A 22195-nucleotide genomic window follows, 5' to 3' on the forward strand; every position below is an offset into this window, starting at 1 on the left:
ATTGAAGAAGAATATGCAAAGAACTTGGCTAAGCTCTCTCAGAACTCGTTGGCTGCACAGGAGGAAGGCTCCCTGGGAGAAGCATGAGCTCAGGTGAAGAAGAGCCTGGCAGATGATGCAGATGTTCCTCTCAAGTTCTCTGCCAAACTTCACAGCAAGGTAGAGAACTTCAAGAAAGACCCGAAAAAGTGTGACCACCATATTGCTGACCTCCACAAGCAACTCGCCAGCTGCTATGCATCGGTGGATTAGGCCTGAAAAGCCCTCACAGAGCATCAGAGAGACCTGGAGATGAAGACCCAGCAGCTGAAGATCAAGCTGAGACACAAGACGGAGGAGAATATCAAGAAGGCACGGAAGTCCCCACAGGCTGGTGATGACCTCTCGTGCTATGTGGACCTCTACAACCAGGCCCGGGTCAAGTGGTTTGAAGATATGATGACCACCACTTTGGAGCTGGAGCAGCTGGAAGTGGAGAGAGTAGAGATGATCCAGCAACATCTGTGCCAGTATACACAGCTGTGGCATGAGATGGACATTTTCAACCAAAGCACAGTTGAGCCTGTGGACCAACTGCTTCAAAAAGTGAACCCAAAGACAGAGAACTGTGGGTCAAAGACAGAGAACTGTGGGTCAGAGAGCACAAAATGGGCTACATTTGCTCTGTGGACATGGAGATCTAGACATGCCTGTGTAGCCCCTAGGGGGTCCTGCCCAGGAGATGGGCTCAGTGTCCCACAGAGAGGAGGTGGCAGCACCCACTGGGTGAAGTTGCCCTCCCACTCACTCTCCTGTCCATTGAGGAGAGAGGAGAGAGCTGGTGATTCCAGACAGGTGATCTGGATGGCCCAACTGGGGGATCCCAAATATTCCCAGGACAAGAAGTAGACCTGCAACCCTGCCCTTGTCTCTAAGACTGAAGCCCTCCAAACCCCATGCCATGCTTGTTGCACTGAGAACAAATAGGCTGGAAAAAAAAAATGATCATGAGTGTAATATCAAACTTTTTGATAAAGGACAAGTTTTGTCCTTTATCTATTTTCTCATAATTTTAAGATAAATTTATTTTTATTGATTTTAAAGAGATGACATAGATTTTTATTTTTTCCCCAAACTTATTTAATACTTAATTTCAGCAAGCATTTTAAATTTTAAAGGACATTGCTTATATTTTTCTTCTTTTTCAACTTTTTATTTAAGGGTTAATATCTTATGGCACCAATTTGAGGATGCCCAGAGAAATTTGTGTTCTTTTTATATTTTAAGTTCTATCTTGGAAAATGGATCATATCTTGGTTTTTCAGAGAACATTGCAAGCATGTATATCTTCACTTCTTCATATCCTTCAACTATCCTAGGGATCTTTAGAGTTAAGATATCAATAATATTAAGCAAAATATAATTGGCATTCTATGTGCATGGAAAACATGAATAATATTACAATATTAAGATGACAGAGGGGAAAATGTCTCTTTAAATGAGTAATCCATGAGTAATCCTTAAATGTCAGAATTTAGGGGAAATTTTCATTTTATTTGTTATAAACTCTATCATTACAATGGCATCACAACTGTGATTATTTGTTAGTCTGTGTTAGTAGGATAGCAAGTTGAAGGCCTGGCTTACCTGGGTAACATAGTGAAACCAGTCTCAAAATAAAAATAAAACAGAAACTCTGCTATTATGAAGTTGACAATAATAGTTATTGCAGTAATGTTCCTGTTTTTGCCCTCGGAGTCATTTTGAGGAATATAAACAGTCATAGAGAGGTTTTTCAACATGGCAGAATAGAGAAGGTCACTTTCCTGGATGCTGTGTGGTGCAAAATCAAGAAAGCAGACAGGCAGTTTCTCAGCAAGGCATGTGAAGAAACGGGGCTTTGCTGGGAATTAATACTGAACATTTAAAGCAGATTGTGGACTCAGGAGGTTGGGGATAATAAAATAAGGAAGAAATTCACAGTGTCACTGCTGAAGGTGATGCCAGCCAGAGAAATACCCTGCAAACAAAGTAGAGGGTATTGAATTAACCACAATTTCAGGAGGCCTGAGGTGTGACTGGTTACAGAGAGACCAGAGATCAAAGACTAACCTGAAAGGAGTGCTGCAAAATGTCCTTGCACAGGAAAGAAAGCACATGTCTCCTGACTGCACACAAAGGAGAGAGGAAGGAACCATTTTGCAGTTGTGGCAACGGGGCCAGCAGCGGAGTCGTTGATTCCTGGCAAACCTAATCATGGTCCAAATTAAAGACCTGGAAAGCCCACACTGCATGACACAGAGTGCCTAACTGACCAGGAAAAAAAGCAAATGAGAGAGGGGTTTGCACACGGGAGCACAGGTTGTGGAATCCCACCTGGATTCCTCGCTCCCCATACAGCCTGGTCACTTTCAGAACTGGCTGTGAGAGATGCACAGGACTGGGAATTTGAAGGGAGTGGGCGGGAATAATGGAATTTGGAGACTGAACCAAAGATACCAGGAAATGTAGGACGATAGAGGGGACTAAGCATTGGATCCTCCACCACACAAATGGAACCTGGAGTAGATTCCTGTGGTGCATTCTCCCAGCATGAACGAACAACTGGTGGGCCCCCTGATTTAAAATCTTCAGACCAATTGCCATTTAACTAATAACTTGGAGCCTACCTAAGCCTAAGCCCTGCCTCCAGGAGTTTTGCCTATTGGATTTCCTTTCAACTCTAGAACCCCACCCTGAGAGTGGAGCAGACCTCACACTCCAAACCGCCCCACATAACACTGCTGAGAAGGGAAGAATCTTTTGAACTTCAATGGAAATAATTTTCAAACTTTTCATGGAGATTGTTTTTAAAATTTTTATTTTATTTCTTTTTTTCTTTTATCTGTTTAATTGTGATGTGAATGGTTCATGGATACTTACATATTTTCACATTTGTTTCCTTTTTCTCTTTTTTAGCACTTTTTAGAGGCAGTCATTTTTCATGGATCAGTATTTTGAGGACTAGGATTTTTGATTAATATATTTCAGTTTTGTTTTGTACACTTATTTTTTTCTCATTTTTATTTTATATATATATATTATTTTTTCTCTTATCTGTTTCCTTTTATTCTTTTCTCTCTTTTATTCTGTGAACAAAAAAATTTAAAAAGTCATAGAACAGAAATATACTTATTTATCTACCTACTTACTTAATTTCCCACAACCTATCCATCTTCTTATATGTATATCTACCTGTATGTCTAAGTCAATCAAATATTTCAGTTGACTCATTCCTCATATGCATCCTACAGAAACAATTGATCATCCATGCTAAGAACTTCATGTGGGAATTTATGAATGGAATTACTTTTTCCCACATGTAGTTGTCTTTTGTGTAAGTAAGTTGATAGAGTAAGCACAGATTGATCAAGTGAAAACAGAAAATATAGTTATAAGTAGAATGATTTATTTATCTTTTTATTGATAACAGCATTATGAATAAGAAAGAATATGAATTTTAAGTCAGGTTGAGGTTAATATCCCTTGTCTTCATTATAAGAAGTTGTGACTTTTAAAAAAGTTGACTACCCTGTTCATTATATTTTTGTATCTTTAAAAATGCAATAACATTATTTGTATTATATGGTAGTTGTGAGTATTTAATCAGGTAACAAACAAATGGTAAATATCAACCATTTTCCCCCATTGACTTCATATCTGATCATTTTTTAAATTTTGGTTATATCCACATATATAAATGTTCATGGATAGCAAGTATTTTTCCCCTTAAATACTAATAAATACTAATAAGTTATTATTAATTTTTTTACTGATCTTGAATGTCTATGGCCTGTATCTATAAACTAAGCACATCAGATAATGTGCTCCCATAAGGAATTTAAAATCTGAAGTGAACAAAGCTGAATCCAGATAAGAACAGTGAATGCTATGATGTTTTACTGTGCTTTATCCCCACTCGCTTCTCCCTAACTTTATTTCAATCACTCATCTTCCACAAACTATCCCAGAAAATAGAAGAGAAATAAACACATTCCAACTCACTATGAGACCAATATTAACTTGACACCCAAACCCTACAAAGATTGGTAAGAAAAGAAAATTGCAGAAAAATTTTCCTGTGAATTTGGGTGAGAAATCTTCCACAAAATACTAGCAAAGCAAATACAGTGACATATAAAAAATGATTATATTCCACGACCAAGTAGATTGTATCTGAAGAAGACAAGATGAGTTAATATCTGGAAATTTTGCAATGTAATATACTATAGTAATAGAATAAAGGCCAAATATTAGATGTTCATTTTAATAGGTACAGAAAAATTCTATTCTTTCTTGATTAAAAAAAAATCATTGAACAAGAAATATTAGAGATCTTCCTTAACTTGATGAAAACATTTACAAAAAAAAAAAAAAGAAAAAGAGATAAAAGAAAAAAAGGAGGAAAAGAAGGAAAAGAAAAGAGAAAAAATCCTAAGAAATGTAAGAGTTAGTGCTGAAAGTTCCTGCATTCAATTCTGTACTGGAAACCCTAATCAGAGAAAATAGGTGAGGATAAGAAACAAAAATCATATGACCTGAAAGAAGGAAATAATACTATCCATACATGCAGAAAACACAATCTTATATAAATAGACACCTAACAATACATAGAAAATCAACTAACCCATTAAAATGTTTAGCAAGGCTTCATCATACAAGAACACTATCCAACTACAAATCAACTGATTTTTCATGGGTGCCAATGTGAAAGAAAGATACTTTCAACAAATGGTTCTAGGACTACATACAAATGAAAGAAAGAGAACTGCTATCTTACAATAGATTAAAACAAATAACTCTAAATGGATCAAATTCTTTTGGTTAAAAATCTATAAATATAATACTTCTAAATGAAAACATAAGCATAAGTCTTTATCAGCAAATATTATGTTATTATTTCTTACATATGCTACCAAGATCATAGGCAATGAAAATAATTAAAAGGACTTCTTCAAATTAATAACTATTGTGTTTCAAAGGACATTATTAAGAAAACTAAAATATAACCCATAGAATGTGAGAAAATACTTACGAATTTTATATGTGATAGAGGATTTTTGTCTAGAATATAAAAAGAACACTTACAACTCAATGGTAATAAAAACATTGCCCTCTGAGTCATTGAGAGTCATTTTAATCATTTTTATAACACAAAATTGCATGTTTGTATAAAATATATTTATTTTATGAATATATTAAAATGTATATAGAATATAAGGTTATATCAGATATTTTCTAAGTTCCACCAAGACTTATAGCTTATGATTTTTTCATTTAATCACTCTGTCCGATTAATTTTATAATATTCACTATTTTCTTCTCCATCTTCTTTTCCAGTAATCTCAGACTACATCATCATTGTAGATTATTATTTAAAACTTACATTTTATTTGGTCTTCCCAGTTCTAGACTTTCCGACAGGATTGGATGAGACCTCTATTTCCACCAGTGTTTAACATTTCACAATTCTTCACTTTTTTATAAAAGTTGTTTTTGGAAGGACTGACCAATAAATTTATGCAAATAAAAATAAAAAAACCTCAAGCACTTATTGGGCAAAATATTTTAATCAATATTTTCCCAAAGAAGATATATGATAAGACAATAAGCACAGAAAGATTCTCAAAAAAAAAAAAAAAAAAATCACTAGAGAAGCATCTACAAAGCCACAATGAGATAATACTTCAAATAAATTAGGATGATTATAATGAAAACAACAGGTGTTGGCAAAGATTTGGAGAAACTGGCACCCTCAGGTATTGCTGGTGTGTATAGGAAAATGATACAGCCATTCTGGAAAACAATATAGAGTTACCACATGATGAAACAATCCTACCTACATATCTATGCCCAAGAGGACTGAAAACATATTCAAACAAAAATGCATAAAAACGTTTATAGCAGTTTCAATTGTAATAGCTAAGAAGTGGAAAGAACTCAAATGTCTTTGTGAAGATTATATATAAAGAAAGAATGTGGCAAAGTCTAACAAACGGTATCAACCCTAAAAGAAACAAAATGTTCAAATGTGCTCCTTTGAATGAACCTTGAAAATATTAAACTACATTAAAAAATGCACAAAAGTCTTCAGTTTGTATGATTCTATTTTAAAGAAATGTCCAGGACAGGAAAATTAAGTAGATTAGGAGTTGCCAAGGAGGATAGGGCAACAAAGAGTGACTATTATTGGGTACAGGATTTCTTTTGGGGGATGACAAAAATATTTTGGAATTTGATAGTGATAATGGTTGCTCTACTCTTTGAATATACTCAAAACCACTGATTTTTACATTTTGAAACTTAATTTTATGATATATGAATTGTAACAGAATTGAAAATAAGCTATTAAAAAACGAAACAATCCTTGCCACACATTTCCCATATAGCATGGTATCAGGCATGTCAAAAATTCATATAGCCTTTATATTATTGTTTATCAGTTTTTCCTTAACAGAATTCAGTGTAATGTCTTATTCAATTTTATACAATGTAAAATGTGGGGAAAGTTGATATAATTTATAAATCATGTGTTTTAAAAACATAAATGATAAAAAAAAAAAACCTTGGCAAATTGGGAGAACTGAGATCTTAATTAGTTTAATTCTCCAGGCAGATACATGGCTCCCTTGGTATGACAGACTTAATATGCTCAGAATTTTAGTATGCTGTTTCATCCAGCAAGTTTCTTAATTTATTGGCAGCTGTGAAACATTTTTTAATGACATAATCATCTTTAGCAATTAAAGGACTTGTGATTTTCTCATAAAGGGAAAATAAAGCTATCCAGGTCAAAATACTTCTAGTTCTTTTTTTTTTTTTTTTTTTTTTTTTTTTAATAAAGACAAGATCTTGCTGTGTTGTCCAGGCTAGTCTGGAACTCCTGAATTCCTGAAAGCATGTGATCTTCCCACTACAGCCCCTCTGGAGTGCTGGGATAATTAGGCCTGCACCACTGTGCCTAGTTTCATTTATTTATTTATTTAATTTTGTAATTTTTTGATTTAGAATGTAACTCCTTATCACTTGAAAGTATATTATGGTATTATATATTAAAACTTGTAATTCCACTGCATGCCACAAGTAGACCCTAATTATGTAATAAATAAAACGGGTCATTCTGAATAAATAGAAAATGAGCACAGGTGGTTGGTTTACACTCAAACCCAATCCTGATGATTACACTAAAGCCTTAATACATGCCATGTTTGAGAGACTAACATCAAGCCTGTAAAAATAATCAGGAAAACAGATCGGTACTGTTTTGTGACAGGGAAACTTTGGGCATTGACTTCGGTGGACATCTTGAAGGAGAACTTGATTTGTGCTCCTTTTGTTACCCCATGTTGCTCTCTTAAGAAGAGCTGTTGCATCTCTATACTGCTGGGCATGAAACATCAGTGCCAGTGCCGATTTGCCAGAATGGGCTTGCCAGAGCCTGAGGATGACATCACAACCTAACTTGGATGAGAATTGACAGATCTGGATATTGACTGGCAGACCTGGATATTGACTTCTGCTGTTAGCTGCTGGTTTAAAAGTCAAGGCATCACATACAAGGGAAAACTCAAGAAAAGGTAAACAAAAGCTAAAGAGGATTCTTGTGCAAACTGAAGTAAACAATGATGTACCTCTGAGGATTACATTTTCAGGATAATAGCAGATAATTTGGGTGAAGTCAGCATGCACTTTCAGAGCTCCAAACCTCATACATTCTTGATTATTTTAATAAGGTACAGAGAATAGCATATACTTTAACCCTGCCTACGATTAGCCAGAATATCTGTTGTGCCCACATGAGTGTTCAGAAATAAAATCACATATTTAATTGGCCACAACTGCTAGTAGACAAAATTAAACAGGAAAGAAAAAAAAAAAAAAAGGAAGAAATTTGGAGAGAAAAGGAAGAACATAATGAAGAGAGAAAGGAGAAAAAGTAGGAAAAGAAGAGAAGGAGGGGGAAATAGGAGTAGGAGGAATAATGGGAGAAAGCTGAGAAAAGGACAAAAAGGTGAAGGAAACTTGGAGGAAGCAGAGGAGAAGGAAGGTGATCACCTATAATAAATAAAAATGAATTAATTAGTTAGATAAGAATTTGAAATAGGAATAATAAATAACCCAATAACTGCATAGAGATAAGGGAGGATATTAATACCATTAATGATTATAATGAATTATCAAGTACGAATTATGACAATGCACAATACAATTAACTCATATTAAGATGTTGATATGTGGTGTGAGTATTATGATGTATACAGACTGAGCACATTTTGAAGACTGGATATTAAATTTATCTATCAGGAAGGAATAAAGAGAACCCATAAAATAAAATTTAAAAGATACAATGAATTAAATAAGAAATATCAGCATTGATGCATTATAAGTCCCTGGAAGAGAGATAAAGGTAAAGCAGACTCACCTGATATAGGAGAATCAGGACTCTGGGTTCAAGGAATTTTATTTATGTGGGTATGACATGTAATGTTGACATTGTTGTGATTCAAATGATTATAAAAGAATATGACAGTTCATAGGGGAAGCAATCTTTCACAGGAGAGGACACAGAGCACAGCTGTTTTGGATTCCTCTTGATCTGATTTCAACTGACTGGAACTTGGATTACTGTCTAATCAATCAAGCAGTTTTCCATATGCTGGGGTATGTCAGTCATTTACAAGAATTTTGAGATGAGAATTGTGCTCAGAAATATGTTCTGTGTTATGATTTTATTACTAATCCAGTCAGTTCAGATATTTGGAGTACTGCAGGAGAGTATAAAAAAAAATAGCAGGAAGCAACAACCAGTAACAAGTAAAACAGAGAAAACTATTGACAAAGAGGATGGCAACATGATCTACCAGGTAATGGAAATGAAATGGAAACAACAGCAGAACAGAAGAGAGGCTTAGATATGAAAATGTTGTACTACTAGAGTTGTAATTGGGTTTCTAAAACCTGTGGGAAGCACTGCATTACATTTCAGATGTCTGTGGTACTGACCTCATAGTTTTCTGTGCAGCCTCACTTCCATATGCACCTTTCACTGGGGTCTTAATTAGACACTTTACCAGAGCCTGTCCAAGAGAATCATCTTTGCCATCCTGCTCAGTGCTGAGGTCTGAAGAGTCAGCAACCTGTGTAATAGGATTTGAGGCAAACCCTAATCCTACATACTTTTACACCTGAAGCTCTACCACTAAAAGTGTATTCTAGTCAAAATGGTTTAATGTGTTTTGTTGAGATACAATTACCCTACATAACTGAGTTTTTAGCCTACATTAATGGAAATAAATTGAATGATAAAAACAAAGGGGGAAGAATATACTAAATTCTAATTCTTCCAATCCAGTTATATTTCCCCAGCACAGAAATATACATAGTTAGCTAGCTGGCTACTAAAAACAACACATACGAGTTTTATATGAAATCCCATATCTTTCAAAATATATACTTAGAGAAAAGTACAGTCTAGAAGATACTTTTTTATATCATGATTATTAGCTGGGAAAATACAATTTAAGATTGATGCTTTTATCTGTATTACAAATTAGTTTGGCTCACTGTGTTTTAAATAATTTACAGACTCTTAAATAAAATAGAAGTTTAGAACTTTGGAAATATTCTCAGATATTTATCAATATTCCTAGTTTTACTTATGAGCAAACTAAAGAAACTGAGATCAACCAGCTTAATAAAAATTAAAAATGTTTCTTTAGTTCAGAGGTATTTTGTTGATGTATCTATCCATCTATCTATATATGTACATATATATATTTAATATTGCTTAGATTAAAAAGACAGTAGACACAAATTGGTAATAAATTGTTAGAAACTTCAGAGTAATTATTTATAGTTGCTTTTGAAATGCTCCACAATTTTGTTTTTCTCTGAGTCTGTTTATTTCAATTAAACCCTGACATCTCCTTAATATGTATATTCCAAACACACAAACCCATTTAGTTACTTACCTGACATATTTCAAGTCTTTGAAAATAGTAATTTGAATTTCTCCTTACAAGCACCATTATACAAAGTACAAACTCAACAAGTATTAGTCTTTATTAAATTTCACTATTTTTAATTGCACAGAACTTTACAAAGTGATTTCATAATCTTTATTAGATTGTTACCTATTTAATAACCTTGAATTGGTGGCAAATCAGCAAACAGACTGATTTTAAGTGTTGACTCTTCATACATGCAGATATAAAATAGTAAATTAAAGATTCACATATGGAATTTCTGAATCCAAATACAATTCTCCTTATTCTACAAATTACTCCACAGTAAAGACCAGATGAATCCTATCATACTGACTTATGATGCCAGTTGTTATGTCACTGTTTCTTCAAACTTGTATTGCCCTTTTCCTCACAGATTTTTCAAGATAGACTCCATTAATAGCACAAACAGATAAAATTGCTTATCTAGCACTGTGGGAGAGGCTACCTTAAGTTTTACTCACTCACAGTAACTATTTCTTCTGGGCTGCACTAACTTTGCCTCTACATGATTCTTCATTTCTTTTATATCAAATATATGAATGTCAGATTGTGAAAACCTTAGTGATAGCCTGAGGACTATTCTCTTTGGTCTTCAACATCTCTCTCAACAGTTTAATGCACATGTGTCAAAACAGGAAAATGTCAAGAATTTAAAGAACAAAAAAACTATGCTTCAAATAAGCCCACAATTTGCATAAATGCAATAATAATTTATAGCATTACCATAGCAATAAAATATTTGTAATAGTAATATCAGTAAAGTAATAGATCTTACCTAGACCATGTCTATGTGTTGACATTGGTGGTAAGACAGTCCAAGTCTTGGTTTTGGGATTGTAACATTCAACAGTGTTCAGTGTCTTTAAGCCATCTCGACCTCCAATTACAAAGAGTTTGTCATCAATAACAGCCACACCAAACTGCAGCCTTCTGCCATTCATCATCCCTGCCTGGATCCACAAATTTGTTCTGAGGTCATATTTCTCTATGGTTGTAGCTCCTGATAAAACATAAAATCAAATAGTCAAGAATTGCTACTATACCCAATATAAATCCTGCCCCCAAGACAGTGTACAAACTAGGATGTGAAAACATTGCTGTCACATTCATTTTTCTTAAAGAAAAGAGTGGCAGAAAAACAAAGGAAATAGTAACTGGACTACTTTACTTTCTCTTCTTGTCAGACGCTAATGATCCAAATAGACACAAATGTTCAATTCTTTTAATTACATAATGCTCTCAAGGCTAAAATATTGATTTAATAGAAACATTGTTGGCCACGACAGTTTTGTCAGTAGATTTTAAAACTCCTCTGTATCCTGTTTGCCATTTTAAAAATGTGACATTGTCCCAGTTTGAAAAAACTTGGACAAGCCCTTAGTTTGGTTTTTGGTTTTTCTTTGGTACCAGGGATTGAACACAAGTGTGCTTAACCATTGAGTCACATGCCAGCCCTTTTTTAATTTTTTGTTTTAAAACAGGTCTCACCAGGATGCTTACAGCCTCTTTAAGTGTTTGAGGTTGTTTCAAACCTGTGATGTTCCAGCCTCAGTCTCTCAAGCCACTGTTTTTACAGTCATGCACCATCATGCCTGGTAGACAAGTCCTTTTAAATGACTAAACTGTGTGTGTTATCTGTATAATTTCTGAAAGTAAACATCAGATGAAATAATTCTTACTTCATTATTACATAGTAATAATGAAATATTACTGTTTCTCTTTACATTTGTCTTATGTCTTTAATAAATTAAGATTTTAGAAGTCAACTGTAAGATGTTTAAGCAAGTATTTACCGTTTTATAACCTGTTTTAAAAAATGATCTTAGAAATAGCTTCATAAAATTTAGCAACATAAAATATCATTCTATCCTTACCAACATTAAAATCGCAAAATAAAATATCTTTATCTAAAAGCTTTTTATACATTAATTTAAGAATTCTATAACTGATAAATAAAAAAAGAAATTAAAGGATAAACTAAATTGCTGGTGAGACTTGTTTTAATGTGTTTATTCAATTCATGTTGAAAATGTCTTCCAAGAATGAGATTACAAGTATTTACATGAAATGATATAGGTAATAAATATAATACTGCTTCATCATTTGTTCTTACTATGCAGACTAACATTCACCAATGCTTCTTTAAAGGTTAAACACCCTTACAAAGAAAACTCACATTTCTGTGTACTTTCACTTCAAACACTGAAGATCTATTTTACTTGTGATACAAGGTTGCAAATCTAGGGAAAACATTCCTTTTGGGGACTCATTTATATTTTAAAACCTAACCAGCAATGAACAAAACGAACATAAACATCTTGGAAAAAGAATTTTTGCTAATTCATGCAGTTTATGCTCCATTTCTAGTCAAACCTATTAGAAGTGTAATAGTATAGATACAGGATTAGATGCATTAAATCTGCTTTCTGATGTAACTAAAAATAGAAGTTAATTCCCACATACAACTAAATTTGAAGCATTATGAAGCAATTATTTTTAGATTAATATTAATTTTTAATGTTCATAAATTATGATAGTATTTACTAGAATTTATGCAGTATTTTAAACATTTATTTTGTTTTAATGCATTTATTATATTTTATATTGAATGCTTTATTTCACTGTGTACAAATCAAAACTCCAAGGAGAACTACATTTGTTGAATATTTTCAAGGTCATCTGAATGATCAAATTTCAACAGCATTCCTATTATAATGAATGCCTAATTAAAAATAAAGATGTAATGTACAGGTGCCTGTCTCTTCCAGTTATTGACAAATGATGGCAACAGGAAGAATATAACCTAATTCTAAGACACCCAACCCTATTAAACTCATATTATTCAGGTATGAATGGATAAGGAAGCATGTGAACAACAGACAGTTCTTTTAATTTCCAAAACCTTGCTTAAAAGCTCTGTAGAGAATTCAAGGTGCAGTTATGTACCTCAGTGGAAATAGTTGAGAATGGGTGAAGTTAATGGTTCCTGAATAACCAAAGGAATTACTTTTCAAAAGGGAAAACTGAGCACTTGATATGACTTTCAAAGCCTTATCCAAATAAGCTAGGTATGTCTTAACATCTCAATATATGACAAGGGATTTTACTAACTTCAGTTTTCAAAAGTGAACTTATCCTAAAGTTGCAACAGCAAAAATAGCAGCTTAGTCCTGTCTTCATTTTTCAAATTAGAATTTGTATTTATTCTGTATGATTGCTGTAAAAACAAAAGTCTCAAACTTAGTTGCATAAAAAACACAAATTAATTATTTTACAATTCTGTACGCCAGCAACTAAAACACAGTAAAATCAAGTGTTGGCAGCACTGTGCTCTTTCAGGAGTCTTTGGGAAAAACTGTTTTCTTGTCTTTAGCATCTTCACATTCCTATGACATCTGCTATGCTCAAAGCCAGCAACACTGTATTTCTCTGACATTGACCATTGTGATTACACTGGACTCACCCTAACTTAATTTGACAGCTTAATGTAGATAAAAATAATCTCTTTATGCTAATGTCCTCTGATTTGCAATCTTAATTTTTTTGCATAAACTTAATCCTTCCTTCGCTATGTAATCTAATATGTTCCCAGATTCTAGAAATTAGAATATAGACATTTGGGGATGGCATTATTCTGGTTATCCTAGAAGTTAAGGCCTATTTTCACTTCACTCTTCAATTGTACTTAGTTACCAAAAGTTTAGTAATAATAATAACAATGATAACGAATACTTTTCTATTTGTAGAGCATATTGTACTATTTAATGTAATCCATCATATTCTTACTCAGTCACCACATATTGTGTTTTATCTGCCTTTTAACAATGACAAAGCTAAGCATATGCTTCTCCTTTTACCGATGAAATTATTAATAATAAATATTTTAAGAAATAGTCTCACCAATCTATTTAATTAGCTGTTTATTTAGCCTTATTAACTTTATTATTATTCTTATTTTTACTTTCTCATTTTGTGAGTTATTTTTCTTTATTTGTAAGGGTATACGTATTCCCTTTGTTGTTTCCAGAAGAATTTGAGTCCTTATTGTTTCTTAAAATAAACACAATTACTGTGATTATAGTTTTAAAAAACAGTATGAATATGAGTGGGCCACTGTTGTGGTAAGTAATCACTGTGGAATAATGCAAAATTTATTTTAAGACAGTTACTTTGGAGCTACCTTATTAATGAAACCATTAATGGTTATCTCAAATGCTTACGAAGTGAATATATGACTTTAAAATGTGTTATTACAGCAAAATTTTCTAAAATAAAAAATACAATAAAACATGTGACTGCATGTCCAATGAAGTGCTGACAATTTCTGTAAACTGGAGAATAGTCATATTATCTAAAGGTAAAAATTGTCATTGTTTTATTGCCATTAGAAAGTTTGCACTAGTATTGCCAGTTGATCCAACTTACTAAGAAGAGGCAGGCAGCAAACTAGATTCTTTTTTAAAATTTGGAACCTCCAAATAATGAAGGCATGCAACTAATTTATAATAATTTTTAAGCCCATTAAAACATATATGACCATGACTAATACTAGTCTTTGGTGACTATTAGTAGGAGTCATTAAATCTTAAATTCTAGACTAGCCCTGTTAAAGCATTTTGAATCCTGCATTGACTCTTAGAGGGAAATTTTGCTGTTATCCTGTGAGCTTTCACTTTGTGCAGTAATAATATTATCTTGTATAATTTTTATTATAATTTAAGAAACTATAAAGCAACTGGTACAACATCCTAACAATGTCATATTTTTTTCAATTGTAAAGGAAAACATTTTTGGTATGTAAAGAACATGAAATAAAACTAGATATATATATTTTTGAGACTTTATGGATACAACTACACATATGTGTATTTTTATATACTTCATAATTCACTTATTATCAATTATGTTCCTGATAATGGTTAGTATCTTAGTATTTATAGTAAAACCAACTTTTTTGGTTGTATGATTTAAAATAATTCCTAATATGATCATTTTCTGAAAAAGCAGTCATAATACCAAAGAAAATAATGAGATGCATATTGTTTGCATATATTTTATGAAATGTTTATTAAATAAATCTTGAGTAAAGGGCTTTTGAGTAATAATTTACAAACATGACACTGTATTTTCATAAAAACCTGAAGAAATGGATATCATTTCTATGCAAATTTTATATAAAATATCCAATTTTGAGAAAACTTCATTTATTAGTTCAGTATCTTACTGATACTTCTTTTAAACATCTCATCTTATTAAAGAAAGAGTTAGTTGCAACAAAACATGTATGGTAGGCAGAATTTTAAAAATTCCCCATCCTGAGATTTAATGTCCTATTTTTGGGAACTGTGACTATGACAAAACGTCAGCCCATTGATTGCAATGCTACATGGTTCTGTCAATCTTATGATAGGTATATTACCTCTGTGGCCCTGATGATGTAACCCCTTAAAAATAGAGCTATTTCTCTAGTTAATTATAAAAGAGAAAATCAGAATGTCTTGGAACTTGAACAGGATTCAACTTAGTATTGCATGTTTGAAGATGGAGAAGACACAGGAGAAGGCATGCAAGAGTTCCGTAGGTGCTAAGAACAATCCTTACCTAACCCCCAGAAAGGAAATAGTACCTTAGCTCTTCAATCACATGGAAAGAATTCTGTCAACAATCTGAATGAGCTCCATAGTAAAGTCTAGTGAACCTTGATTCTCGAGGTCTTAAGCAGAGCATCCAAACCCGCCATTCTGGACTTTTAAGCATAGAAATTTGAGCGAGTATGTGGCAACTGTTTTAAGCAATTATGTATGTAGTAATGTGCTACAGCAAGAAGGAATAAATGTTAGTTCATTTTAATTTGCATTTTTATAGTCTGTAAATTTTTTGTTTTCCAAGATCAATAACAAAACTAGAAGGTGTTAAATACAAAACAAATACAAAAGTATTTCCCTCATATAAAAGTGAGTAGATTCTTTTCAAGATATAAAACTGGGAAAAAGTGCTCAAGATGTTATCAAAGCACAATTCTGAGTTTCTTTAGAAACAAATATGAATATTTGGGGGCAAGAATGATAGGAATTAATGCTTGCACATTCTACTTTGGAATTATAGATGATAGAACTTTCCCCATTATATATAATTCAAATATTTAGTAACCTCATTTATTCTGAACACAGTACAGAATTAAGTGATAAAAGTTTTTGAATTGACAAACTAGTTGTCACAAAAGGCTCCTATATATAAAGAAGATAAAGTTCTTCTATTCAACACACCAGAAAGGCCCTCAGGTCTTCTCTCAAAGCTTTTTTTACCATAATTTTAATGTAATATTAATAAACTCAGTACCTGACTTGCAAGCCTTTTTACAAACCCATAAATTAGGATGATCTTGGGCAGCTGAAAGTAGCAATAGCTGACACTAAGTGAGTAACCAGGGGGAAAATGCATTAAATTAGCACAGAACAATCATTTATGACTACTCAATGAAAAAAATTGAATTATCAAATGTATAAAGAGCTTTTTAGTCAACACTGATGTTGATCTTTATGCTATCAAATCGTTACAAAAAGGTTAAATTATACGAGATATATTCTTTCTAAGAAAGCAGCAAACACTGAGAAGTATTTTTGAAAACTTTGAAGCCAAAGATATTTTTCACAATGTATAAAATATAAGACCTCAAACTTTAAAGAGAATATGATTATAATTAATTACTTATTTCTTGAAATTATCATGGGATAAGCACTTCATTGACTTTTACATATCCACATATTTGTGAAAAATATGATTGTGGAATGATATTTATTACACTCATATAAAAGATATCATTGCAGGGAAAATATTTTTCAAGTAAGATAGAAATTTTATTTTCCAGATAATTTGTTATATTTTGTAAAGATGTTCTTATAAATATCTTATAATCATAATATTTATGTTCCAAATAAGCAATAAAAAAAGTCACATTGTCTCCTGATATAAAACATTTGTAAAATAGTTATAGACTGATGCATAGTTTTATATATATAAGTCAAAATTTATCATTAATTTTAACACATAATTTTGAAGAAGGTATATAAATTTTGAAATTTCAGCATTATGCTTAACTTAAACTAAATTCATTAAACTCAGAAAATACAAAAAGGATTCCTACCTTGAGACTTATAGCCAAAGGAAAGAAAAATATGTGTAAAATGTTTCATTATTATGTAATAATTCACTTCAATGACTAAAAATTATTGCTTTTAAAATTTCAAAAAAAAAGAGATGTGTGGAAGTTGGCAAATCAGAAAAGCAAAATGCCAAGATCAGTGAGATTTCTTTATAAAAATGAAAATCACTTAGATTGTGAAAAGAAGAACCTATTCAACATAACCACACTAAGAGTAAATTAAGTGAAAATAAAATCAGCAAGCTAAGTGACTGTATCAGATGATTTAAAACACTACTGAGAGATGTCAATTGAATGAATGATAAAAACTATACTGATTTTAAGTGAGATGACTGTGGAAATTACTATATTGTATAGCCATAACTAATAGAATAATGATGTTTTACAAGATATTTTAAAAATTATATAGGTATTACTGTGAAAATTCAAATGCAAAACATTAGGAAATAAATTTTTAAAAGAGATAATCTCTAATACAGAGCAGTACTAAGGGGAAAAAAAAACTTACCTGACATTAAAAAGTACTGCATAACTGTAGAGATTTTTTTTTAAGTTACTGATGAAATAAAGTGGTTATATTAATAAATTTGAAAAGAAAGCCAGGAATAGTCAGACATGGGTATTTTTAAAAAAATATAAAAGTGGCTATATACATCCATGGAAAATATTTATTATATAAAAATATATTAAGATAAATCAGTATCCTTTTGAGAAAAGCAAACATGATTCCTGTCTTACTACTTATTTCAGAATGCATTTTAAATGAATCAATGATGCAAGAACAGCTCAGCAACCACAGAACTCAATTAGTTTTTGGTTTTTCTTCTCAGGACTTCACAGGTATTAATTGAGACAGGAAGAGCCTGAGTAACCTGCCAGGGTCATAGCCACACTCTAAAAAGAACCTCGAGTGTTCCAGAAGATAAAAAAAGTAGGCAATCAAATTTCACTTCTTAGTGGACCTGTGATTAAAGGTCTATTTGAAAAAATTACAAAACTCAGAAGTTATAAATTATTTATTAATATATTTTACCACTAACCACCTACATAGAAAAATTTTAAAAATTATACAAATAGTGAAACAAACAAAAACAGAAATCTGAGAATATACACAACAAAATAAATTTAAATGGAGGTATAAGTATTGCATAAATCAAGAAAAATGGAAACATTCAAATAAAAAACATGCCAATGACATTAACAGCACTTAGTAGGAAACGATTATGAATAACATTAGAAAATTTACTTAACTTTCCTATCATTAAAAAGTTTAATTAGATGTTCCAACAGATTTCAAAAATATAAAATTTTTATGTTCACATCAAACAACTTAATGACATTAAGTCAATACAAATATTTTTAAGAGGTGTGTGTGTGTGTGTGTGTGTATTTAAATATGCAGTAAATTTAGGAAGCAGGAAGTTGAATTTTTAATGTGCAGCCTATTTTAAGTATTTTAGCATAAGTATGACTTAGTTCGATAGTTTAAATTCTAATTCATTGTTTTTAAAAGCAGTGTCTGGTGTTGCTATTGACATCACAGGATAGAGGCTTTCAAAATGAAAAACCAAAGTTTAAACTTATTAATTCTACTCATTCACCTTTTTATAGCAAAGAACTTTGCAGTAAATGAACACACACATTAAAACATTATTATGAGTGTGTGTGTATTTTCATCTTGGTAAATGCTCATTAAAATCATGTTTCACATTTTCACATTAAATATTTGTTTTCATAATCCACATCATTTGCCAAATATGAGTCATGCTCTTATTATCCATAAATTATTCATTATTATTAAAATGCCCTGTAGCCTCATAAACACCTTCTATAAAATAATGACTACAAGTATTTTAACTTTTGTTGAAAATCTGTACACTGATGAATGAAATAAAAAGAAAACATTCATGGCAATTGGGTTCCAGTATTGCTGGACATATGGCAAAAATACAAGTCTTAGTAAAAGAATAGGAAGTTAATTAATCTCCACCTAAGTTCTAAACCTTTGGAAAATACATTTTTTTCCTGTTTCAAAAATGAGCATGCATCTTCACAAAGCTGTACTAATTGAGGAATCTTTGTGATTCACTGAATTTGTTCATTTCAAAATGAAGGATTACATTAATAATGCCACATTAAGTAATAGGATAGTGACTTCTTCTGTCTCTAAATCTTTTACTTCTTATTCTCTGAGAGTCTCTGTCATAGAAGTAATTTACCATAGCCCTGGGGAGTCTCCTTTGCCAAGAGTAGGCACACACTGAAAGATTAAAACCAGGTATTCATAAAACATGCAAAAACATACTCAGACTTATTCCCCTGTGGATCTACAAAAGGAGAGTTAGTGTGAGAAAGGAACTATTTATCATTATTTGCAGTACATTCACAGGGGCATGGACCACAAAAGAATGTACTGAGATTTATTTATTTAATATGTTGAATATTTATAATAAAAATGATGGACATTTCATCACAACATGAATAATTTCACATTCAATCTGTATTTCTTGAAAGACCTACATAATGTATAGTGGTGTAGTCCAAATCCTCTGACTATTAAGGGGAAAAATAAAGTTTTCATTAGATTAAATTCAGAACAATTTTAACTATAATTTTAACCTTGCACTATCCTTAGAAAAGCAACCTGAGATGGTCACAGGTTAGTCACTAAAATTTGTCTCTTTCTAGTAAATAAGGCTGTGAAAGGCAACTTCACTGATAGTTTATTCACTATCCACTTGACAGTCTCCTTTCATTCCTGGATAAAGCATGGCTTCAGGGGTCTAAAAGTCCCTTGTCTACAGACTCACCGGGAAAGATACAAACAAGAATTTAACACATGAGCTTCTTTCCTAACTCCAAACATTGTTAGGAAACCGATAGCATGACTTAGTTCTTCCCTTGGGACACTTAGGGAAGCATGGTTCTCCAATAAAATATCCCTTTGCAACAATAGGAAGTATATATCTATTTCAGAAGACAGTTCTGTGTATGTGAAAAAGCTAACTGGTCTTTGGCTGACAAGATGTTATTCAGGGTTTTGAGTTTCTTCTGTAGCTTTCTGAAAACTGGTGACCTTGAACTGGCAATCTCCAATGATACAGTTCAAGTTCAAAGAAAGAGTGCTGAAGTGGAACCAAAGTGACTGAATGGGGTTACCGAGACAGGCATCAAGTCGGGAGATACTCAAAGGCCAAAGATGAAAAAATAAGACTTCTTTTTTATATTGCTTTTCTTCAGAAAAAGTCATACAGCACTTTAAAGTTATTGCAACTGCCTAATTGCAAATGCTCAGGTTTCTTTGGCACAGAGTTGTAAGTGAATCATTTCCTTAAAGTCATATTATGATTACTAGTGAGTAAAATGCTTTAAAAAATAACTAATTATGGAATTACAGAAGTGAAAACTTGTGCTTCCAAAATTCTAGATAGTTACATATTTTCCTGTTCAAGTCATGGAAGCAAAAATTAGGTCAAGATGGTTAATTTCACCTAGATATTTCACTTCTCATCTTTGCCCTTTCAACCAAAAGGCTGATAATGAAACAGAGACAAATTCAGTATAAAAAGATCTGATCAAGTCCTTTGAATGGCAAGAAAAAAATCAGAAATTTTTTACCTAAAGCTAAATAATTTCTTACTTTAAAATATGTGAAAATTCAAAAGATGGCTTAAATATAAAAATACCATAATACACATAAAATAATTGAACAATCCTAGGAATTATGTTTCTATTTTATAGTTAATAATTAAAGCTTTAACTCATTCATATTTTATTTATCTTCTTCCCATCACATTCCTTTTATTAACTGCATGAAGAACATTTGCTTTGAGTTCACATGCAATATTTGGGGCTATGTGATCAAACACCAACCTGACTGTTAATCAGGTAGTAACTAACTTTTGTTTATAATCAGGCCATCAAGGAGACGGCAATGCAAAAACATAATGAGGGATGCTTTTAATTCTCCTTCACTTTTCTACTCAGTTGATCACTGTCTAAGTGAGCAGGCACCCTTTCTGTGCCATCAGTACACCTGGCATTGCTTTCGTCAGGTTCCATCTAGCATTCACGGCTATAATGCATAGAGTTAAAGTAGAACGTTGTAATAATGCAATTTTCTCAATTTCTCCACTTCATTCTCAAAAGATTACCAATTTGAATGATTCTCAGTTTTAACTTTCTTCATTCTTTTTTGAAATTAAGGAGTCTGTTATAAATGCCTTAATCAATGTCAGAATGGCTTTCTCTTCACCTGCTATCCTGATTGTAGGAAAGTGCACTGTGTCTGCTTTGTGTCAAGAAGGGAGCAGGTCCTCTCTGAATCTTGATTCCTCTTCAGCCAAATCAAAGGACACCTGCTTCTTCACAGGTTTGTACCTATTAGTAGGACTTTTCAGTGATCTATAACCTAACATTCCAGCAGTCCTGTTTTTTTTTTTTCTGTATCAAGTGGCAAATTTTAATGTCTTCTCAAATACAGACAGTATTGGTTCTGATATGCATGGATATTATTTATTACTGTTTAGTAAAAGAACACCAGTCACCCCATGACAGGGTTTATATCTGAGTTACTAATTCACTGTAATTACTTTAAATTCAAACATTGCTACTAGCTCTTCAGTCTACAAATCACCACTTCAGAGAAACGCATCATAATCAACAATTTGTCATGTCACTTCTTTCAAAGTATATAGGTGATTTTTATTGACGTCATGAACATGCTTTCTGTTTCAGTTTCCTAGAGAAACCCACTTTAATATTACACACACACACACACACACACACACACACCCTGATAATTGAAAAACAATTGGCCAATGAGGATGTAAGTGCAGTATAAAAAGGGAAAAGGATAATACTGCAAGTGAAACCAGACTGGAACTACAGTTTTCAAAATCCAGATGGTTGAGAGTTGTTGCCCTTGGAGATTTATCCTTATCTTTAATAGAACTTCTAGACTTCTGTGTCTGAGTTTGCTCTCAAAAAAAAAAAAAAAAAAAAAAAA

The 22195-nt window shown here is 32.3% G+C and overlaps 1 protein-coding gene across 1 annotated transcript in view; it reads right to left on the minus strand.

Moving 5' to 3' along the window:
• Klhl1 (kelch like family member 1) overlaps positions 1-22195 on the minus strand; it is a 409920-nt gene that overhangs the window by 82716 nt on the left and 305009 nt on the right. The window contains exon 7 of the mRNA XM_047552871.1: positions 10801-11025. Coding sequence (XP_047408827.1) covers positions 10801-11025 — 225 coding nt within the window. The remainder of the gene's footprint in view (positions 1-10800; positions 11026-22195) is intronic.

Source organism: Sciurus carolinensis, chromosome 5 (genome assembly GCF_902686445.1).
Source record: "Sciurus carolinensis chromosome 5, mSciCar1.2, whole genome shotgun sequence".
Lineage (NCBI taxonomy): Eukaryota > Metazoa > Chordata > Mammalia > Rodentia > Sciuridae > Sciurus > Sciurus carolinensis.